The sequence below is a fragment of the Myotis lucifugus genome, unplaced genomic scaffold, assembly GCF_000147115.1.
Source record: "Myotis lucifugus unplaced genomic scaffold, Myoluc2.0 scaffold_10, whole genome shotgun sequence".
NCBI classification, from domain to species: Eukaryota; Metazoa; Chordata; class Mammalia; order Chiroptera; family Vespertilionidae; genus Myotis; species Myotis lucifugus.
The window spans coordinates 9,963,388-9,972,191 of NW_005871058.1; the positions used below are offsets into that span (position 1 = coordinate 9,963,388).

At 39.0% G+C, this 8,804-nt stretch overlaps 1 protein-coding gene across 1 annotated transcript; it reads right to left on the minus strand.

Moving 5' to 3' along the window:
• Positions 1-3,336: 3,336 nt before the first annotated feature.
• On the minus strand, positions 3,337-8,804 carry CLEC12B (C-type lectin domain family 12 member B). The gene is made up of 5 exons (XM_014451764.1): positions 8,710-8,804; positions 6,777-6,871; positions 4,329-4,547; positions 3,656-3,810; positions 3,337-3,456 (listed from the first exon to the last, which is right to left on the minus strand). Exons 1-5 carry the CDS (start codon positions 8,802-8,804, stop codon positions 3,337-3,339), a joined length of 684 nt encoding a protein of 227 aa, XP_014307250.1.

The following is an 8,804-nucleotide window of genomic DNA, read 5'->3' on the forward strand; positions in this document are numbered from 1 at the left end:
AGAATTTGTTTCCCTCCATTAACATGGTAGAAACTACCCAATCTACACTAATAAAAGAGAAATATGCAAATTGACCATACCTTCACGATGCCCACCAGCCAATCAGGAGTGAGTATGCAAATTAATCTCATCACCTCCGTGGAGACTGACAGCAAGGAGGAGGCAGCTCCCAGCATGGCACAGTCTGCTTGGCTGTTGCCGTGGCAACCTGGGAGCAGGCAAGCGCAGCCCGCAGGCAGCATCCAGCATGGCCTGCTTGGCAATCACTGTGGTGTGGAGCAGGCAGGCCCCGCAGAGAGCAGAGAACCATGGGGAGCAGGCCTAAGCCATCAGTAGGACATCCCCTGAGGGCTCCCAGATTGGAAAGGGTGCAGGTCAGGCTGAGGGACACACACACACACACACACACACACACACACACACCCATGCACGCATTTCATGCACTGGGCCTCTAGTCTATATATATAAAATGCTAAGCGACTAGCTGACCAGCCCATAGATATGATGTGCACTGACCACCAGGGAGCAGATGCTCAATGCAGGAGCTGCTTGGCAACAGCAGCTTTGCAGAGTGCCCTCTTGCACTCCGGGATCCCTCGGGGGAAGTTGGACTGCAGGTTTCAGCCCGATCCCTGCAGGCCAGGATGAGGAACCCCACCTGCTGGAGAGACCCTGCTCACTCTGAAGATGGCCTTTGAGCCCCAAGGCTACCCCAGGTGCAGCCAGCTGGGGAGGGACCATGGGAGGTTGGCTCCAGGGTGTGTCCAGCCCATTTCTCCCAGTTCTGCCCCACCGGCCACCTTCTAATTAATTTCCTTTCAATGTGCACAAATCTGTGCACCAGGCCTCTAGTGCAGATTATATTAGAAGTACTAGATTTTCTTTAGTTTGGAACTTTATGAAGAAAAACAAACAAACAAATGAAATCACTTTCTGTGTATAAAGTTGTTACATTTTACTATGCACAAGTATAATTTATATATATAGGAGGGTGAAAAGAGAACAAGACAAAGTTAAGAGAGAAATGAATGTGGCCCTAGTATCAGTCCCCAGTTCCTCTGTTAAGGAATTGGTGATAAATAATGTCATTAGAAAATTATGCTCATCAGATTTAAATTTTCTGTGTGCTCCAATTCTCCCCCTCCCCCAAATGATCTGCCTTACACTGCAACGTTCTTTTCTTGCTTCAGAGCTGAACTTACTAAATTTTATTCCTAGTACGTGTGATTGCTCAGACTGGCCTTTCCTCAGTAGGAAATGGCTGTGTGATCCTGAAGTTCAATCTTGCTATGCTGAGTGTGCTGCACTGGTTTATCAGACAGCTCAATCTCAGGGAACCAGTGTTCCCAGGCTCTGAAACTTGCTGTGGGGCCCCCTCCTCCATACTTTCAATTAGGTGTAAATGAGGGGGGGGCAGGAAAGATTAAAACTCTTTTGAGAAGAGGAACATATCTTCTTAAATTCCAAAATGGAAACAACTGAACTTGCCTGGTGTCAGGGTATTCCTGTGAAACCTCAGTCTAGCGTCAGTCTCTCAGATTAATTTGTATTCGTTTCATGCCCGATATTGCTCCATTTGCAGAACAACTGTCATTTTTTGTGTGTTTGTTACTTTGCATGTGCTTTTTCCCATTCTTATCTGTGTGAAGCCAGATTAGTCAATTTAATGTAAGTAGTGGTGATTAGAGGGTGGGAAGATTGGTGTTGAGTAGAAAAGCCCAGGACAAAACTTGGGGAAATGAATGAAGATAAAGTATAACCAGGGAGAAAAGTATAAACATATTGTTTGTTATTAAAAGAAGTCCGTGAGTCACAACTGAAGCACAGTATCTTTGACAGAAAATGGGCAATTATAATTCAATTTAAGGAAACTTTGACAACATGCATTATTAAGGAGTGAAATAGGAGTTGAATAGATTAATAATTTGATAAGGATAGGGAGGTGAAAAAACCTGCTATGCCCAGAAAGATGCCACTGCTTTTAAGTTTCATCTAATATACAAATGCCATATGTTGTATTAAACATGCAAATGTGATTGTACCATTTGAATATAGTTGTGATGAGAGGTGTTCCTCAAAATATTTGGTTTTGTAGTCAGTCTGCTAAAAGAATTTTGTAAAACTATGTGCCCCTTGACATATTTTTAAGTTGGCCTTTTTTTCATATCTTTTAATCATTGCCAAAAATCATTTTTTCAAAATAATATGTAGTCTATAAATACTTTAAGTATTTTTATTAAAACCATAAAGTGGCTCATGCTAATTCATGAAAAACATTTTATATATAATTTAATTGCAAGTCCCCATCATAAAATTAATTGTTAAACTATTTAACCAATGTAGACTTACTTTTTGTTAGAAAATAGCTAACAATTGTTAAATTTAAATGTGTGTTAACGTATATTATTATAGAAAATACTAGAGGCCCAGTACACGAAATTAGTACATGGGATGGGGGAGGGTGTCCCTCAGTCTGGCCTGCACCCTCTCCAATATGGGACCCCTTGGGGGATGTCTGACTGCCGGTTTAGGCTGATCCCAGGGATTGGGCCTAAACCAGCAGTTGGGCATCCCTCTCACAATCCATGACCAATAGCTCCTAACTGCTTGCCTGCCTGCCTGATCACCCTTAACTGCCTCTGCCAGCCTGATCGCCTCAACTGCCCTCCCCTGCCAGCCTGATTGCCCCCTAACTACTTGCTCCCCCATGCTGAACTGATTGCACCCCTAACTGCTTGCTCCCCCATGCTGGCCTGATCTTGTCCCTAACTGCTTGCTCCCCTGCCATTGATTTTTAGAGAGAGTAGAGGGGGGATGAGAGAGAGAGAAACATCTATGTGAGAGAGACACATTGATTGGTTGCCTCTAGCATGCAACCAACCTGGGGGCCTAGGATCAAGCCTGAAACTGAAGAAGGTGCCTTTGATCAGGAATTGAACCCAAGACCTTTTGGTTGGTGGGCTGACCACTGAGCAAAGCTGGCTAGGGCATCAGTATTTGTTACTGAAGCTCTATTTCCTTTGTAGGTTGTACTCTTTTTTGTATCTAGATTTATAATTCTTAAAATTAACTTTTTATTGAGGTAGATTAATAACATGTTTCAGATGTACACTATTGTAATTTGATATCTATATATACTATAGCATGCTCACCACCAAAATTAAAAAATAAGCAGAGAATCTGATTAGCCATTTCTCCAAGGAAGACCTACAGAGGGCCAACAGGCAAATAAGAAGATGTTCAACATCACTAATTATTATGGAAATGAAAATCAGATCATTTCGTCAATATCCCATTTCTTAGTGTTATTAGCTTGGATTTTTTCCAAATAGAGACTTACAAGGCTGGAGAGGGGCTAGAACCATCTTCCCACAGCCAACTTCTGCCAGATGGATCCCATGATAATCCCAACCAGAAGAAAGAAAGCTTGGGTAATGGTTGGGACTTCAGAAAATGCTGAGAAAGAGAAAAGGAAAAATCTTATGTGAGAACCACAGTTCCGGTTGCAGAAGTAAGATAGATGGGAACATACGTTAAAGCCATTTATTAATTCTCCTTCAAAATGTACTGAATTCCTACTGTGTGGATCAGAAATGCTATTTATTTGCTTTACATTACACGGGCAATTTCTGTAACCAGGAAAGGAGATTCCGACCTTTTCCTCCAAGCTGTCTATTTTCACCAAGGTGGAGTTCTTGTCCATGCAGTTTCTTCTACTGCTACTCCAAGTTTTCTCTTCATTCGTTGCAAAATAATAGCAGCTGTTTTGGTGCCATTGCCACATCTTAGGACAAGGATTGCATTTGTGGTCTGAAAAAGAAATTATACCTAAAAGTACAAACTAAACAACTTTGGAGTGATTGGGGAAGGTTTTGGAAACTAAGCTGCTTAACTTGATAATAGGGTTTGAGACCCAGCACCCTGAAAACATACTGTTGTAGGAGCCTTTGAAAATGAGATCACCCCAATCATGGGTTGGGGCAGTGGTGATTAAAATGATCTTTGCAGGCCTCAGTCTTCTGGAATTAGAATGAATGATCTGTTCTACTTTTAACTTCTTATAACACCAGGATCCCCTAAAAATAGTTCATAAAGTGGAGGGGCTAAAGTATCCAAATTGATATAAGTTCATGATGCTTCCCCAAATTTGCCTCTGTTTCAAAAATATTAAATACTTTTATATCTTCCTTTGTCTTCTGTAAAATCAGAGTGATTTCATTAGTGGACTTTGGACAACACGACTCTCTCATACTCCCAGAGATGACGCACATAATTAACCTAAACTGAGACAACAGATTTGATCTGACAGGCCACTAGATCCTGATTACCTGAAGTGTGAATGACTAGCTCTTGACAGAGTTTGATGGCCATTTGTCCCTGCTTCTTCAATAGATTGGAGATCTGTGATTTGAGCAGTTCCTCCTCCGTGGGAAAGTTCCTGTAGTTGCTCAGCTGCTGGGATAAGTTATCTTGCTGGTGGTGGATGGTTTTTTGAAGTTGACTCAAATTCTCTGAGTCTGAGTTAATTTCCTTAGACGTCTGCAAAACTCCAAGGCATAATAGTAAATAAGTTCAGACAGCCTCCCATTCTCACGTTAGCCATGGATAATTCTCTTAACACAGAAATATTTCTTACATTGTTTAAAATTTATTAGTAACTCCTCATAATGGAGGAACCTGGAAGAAGCACACCAGATGCCTTTCTATTTAAATTTGTTTAGAACTCATTCTTATAACTTTATTTATATTTAATTATTTTGTGCTTATATTAAAATAACGAATTGCTGATTATATAACTGACATTTCATCTAAAGCAGTGCTAGTCATTTTGCCATACACTTGTTGGAAATTTTGTCTTTTTCTTTTTGGAGTTGGTTCACATAATTGTTTTAATAGGAGCAGAGTCCTTTGGGGCAATGGCTCTCTCAAAGTATAGTCTGCAGACAGCTTGTGTCAGAATCACTTGGGGTATTTGTGTGTGTGTGTGTGTGTGTGTGTGTGTGTGTGTGTGTGTGTTAAAAGGCAGATTTTAATGCCACTTCTGATCCTAGATCCATAAAAATATTCATTTTTAATAAACACTTTAGATGACTCACCAGCAGAATAAATTTAAGAGCCATTGCACTCAAAGCATTGCACTTTAATTGAGAAAAACTCTTCCTTCTATTGAAACCTAATGATTACATATTTCATCTTCTTTTTTATTTTATTATTTTATTTTTTAATATATTTTTTATTGATTTCAGAAAGGAAGGGAGAGGGAGAGAGAGATAGAAACATCAATGATGAGAGAGAATCATTGACTGGCTGCTTCCTGTATGCCCCCTACTGGGGATCGAGCCTGCAACCCCAACCCAGGCATGTGCCCTTGAAGGAATCAAAACCAGGACCCTTCAGTGCGCAGGCCAATGCTCTATCCACTAAACCAAACCAGGTAGGGTGGGTGCATCTTAATTTTTTTAAACATACATGATTGTTAGGTGGGCTAAGGGAGGTTGTGGGGAACATCTGCAATAATGTCAATAATTTAAAAATAAAAATACAACATACATCATTGTAGAAGATTAACTACTAAGCTTCATAATGATTGGCTGCTGAATAGTTGTCACTACTGCTAGAACATAATATTTCTTTTCAAAAGAGCAAGTTACATCATTAGTTTCTATTTATATGTCCAAAAAAGTATGTCTAAATCCTAATTATCCATGAGATTTTACATATATAAAAATAAATGAAAGTATCAGAGGAAATGTTGGTATCATTTAGCAAATAAACTTTCTTGACTGCAAATCCCCTGAAATTGAATACTGTGCTCACTCACTACTCTACTCTGTGCATCACATACTTAACATCCTACAAAGTGTGTATTCTCAGGATGTTTTTGCGCTTGTTAGTTCAGGATTCCCTACCCTGAATAGCCCTGACTGCCCAAATGATGGGTCAGACTAAAAAGGATATTCTTTTTTCACTACTGTGCTTGGAAGTGGAGCTTCCATTGTTGGAGGCGGTTCAACTTTCTTTTTTCTTTATATTTTTAAATATATTTGTATTGACTTCAGAGAGGAAGGAAGAGGGAGGGAGAGAGAGAAACATCAATAATGAGAGAGAATCATTGATCAACAGGCTCATGCACACCCCACACTGGGGATCAACCTGAGTATGTGTCCTGACCTGGAATCCAACTGTGACTTCCTGGTTCATAGGTCAACGCTCAATCACTGAGCCACACCTGCCTGGCTGGTTCAACTTTCTATCTACTTGCTAAGGAATATCAGGCAACTCTTCCTCCTTGTTTGTATCTCTTTTTCATTTATAGTAGTCAGGCTGTTGCTGCTGCTTAGAAGTTTCTCTGCTCTAGTTTTCTCTGTCTTACGTGAGCAGATTAAGCCAGTCTTGTACAAAGTCTTAGAGGTAAATAAAATGGTATGCTTTTCCTTGAACCCACTGTCCTTGGCTTTCTGTTTCTCACCACTGGAATAATAAGTGGATGTGTGTCTATGCAGAAAAAAGACTCCTTATTCCAACCAATAACTGGAGAAATGAAAGTTGGCTTCCTAGTTCAGTCTAGCTTATCAAGAGAAAGCAATGGATTTAGGGGAAAATCCTCATAATAATATTTTCCTTGTTGGTTTAACTTGGAGACAGGGAGAAGGGGAGAGATAGAAAGTAGCAGAAAGCATTAGAGTATTTAGGATGTAGCTCTTATCATATATCAAACCTGAATTCACATAGTGTTTCCTAATCATCTTTCTTGGGTTTGATGCAAGTATACTTACACATAATCCCCAAGGTCACAAGCCCGGTCAGCAGCAACAGACAAAGGGTTAGCAGACTCAGGGCTGCCCAGCGCCATGTGTGGGATAGACCTGGAAACAATGAAGGAAGCCAACAGAGGGATGAACAAACAGAACTCCCTTGTGGGAGTCACATATGGTTGTTTATTTTTCCCACCGAGGAAGCTTCTTAAGCTTCTTTAATGCCCCATCTAGAAAATACCTAAAACAATGTGCTGTGAGGGCCCCACCCCTGCCTTCCTCCCTTATTTCTTCATTTCTTTCTTTTGGCTTCTCCTTTCCTTTACGAGTGTCTTCTAAGCATTAGGTTTTTGTTTTCATCATTACCCACCTTTCTTCTTCAAGTTTATTAAATTCATGAATAAGATGTTGTAGAAAGTGGTTTTCTGGATGACCCTAACAATAGAAGAGATCCCAAGTTTTTAAAATTACAAACCTCCACAAAACAAGTGTTACTATGGGTTTTATTTGTATCTATTACCCATTTTATTTATCACCTATTAGATAATGAATGGATACTGAATGAAAGAAGGAATGAATGTATAATCTAACTTACAAACCACAGAAAAGACGAGAAAGCTAGCAAATAATTCTTCAAAATTTGACATTCCATATACAAGGTGGGGCAAAATATGTTTAATGTTTTATGGAAAATAATACAATAATAAATAATAACACAGGAATAAACTTTGTGTTTCATGTACTCACAACTGTAAACCTTCTTTTGCCCCACCCTGTATATATCACAAATGGTTCTCTTACTTAAATCACGTTCCTATTCTTCAACTCAGAATCTAATGGCATCTAGCCCAATATTTGAGAATGATTAATGTAATCTCCAGGTGCAGTATTACTACATATAACATATCCACTACTCCCTCTTTCTCAAGGATTAGAGTTAAACTTTTCTAAAAAATAATGTATAGCCATCTTTATTAGAAAATGCAAAGCCTATTCCCATCTTCTTTTTTTATATCACCCCCCTTTCAAACCACACACACACACACACACACACACACACACACACTTAAATTTAAAAAAAATAATAAATCTAAAGAAAAGAACATAGTTTATATATTTTAGATGATGATTCAGGACAACAGCCTCAACTGTCAATGGATTTTTGAAAGTGAGGGATGTAGTCTGATATATTAAATTGGATTATTGACCACAAAGACCACTCTTTTATTCTTTCAATTGGATATAAGGGAATGAGTGAAAGGCTAGAACTGAGTCTGGAGTCCACCACATAACAGTTGCATGAACTTGGTTAAATCCTTTAATTTTTTTCAGCCTCAGTTTTCTCAACATATTGGAAAAAGTACTAATATTACTTCATTTACTTCACAACTATATTTTAATAAAGATGTGATACACAGCAAGTGACATACCTTTTAAAATATTGTTATTACATATTCAACACTACTAATTATTCTGGGAATTTTAATTTCTTAATTTTTTAAAATACTATAAAACTGAAACTACTGTCTATTTCTGACTCACCCATTCTCCAACTTTCCTGTTCAGTTTTTATACCTTTGAAAAGAAAAATTTCTTCTATCTTCTATGTTTTAGAAGCTTCTGATCTGCCTTCTAAAAGATCCCTCTGGCATCTCTCGCAAGGACTACATTTATAAAAGGACTACACTTATTAAAAGTAACCGTTTAGTCCCCATTCTCTGGTATGTCTACTCAACATTTTTACTATAACACATGGCTTCATGAGACATAGTGATAACACACCATTTTTTCCTCAATATTGGGAACACTTCTTCTACTAATATATTCCACCACTTTGTCTCTATTTCGAAGCTTTCACAGCACCCTTCTCTTTAGCTTAGGTATCAAAGCCAGTACCTCAAAGCCTTGAACACCTGTCCATTCCCCAAGGTCAAGTCGCACTTTTCCTGAATCCTTACCTTTTTTCCTTAGGTTATTTCTATTCTGGTGATTTCCTGCTCCAACGGAATCCTGAAATGAAAGTGTCGCATAGGTCACTTCTTCGGACAT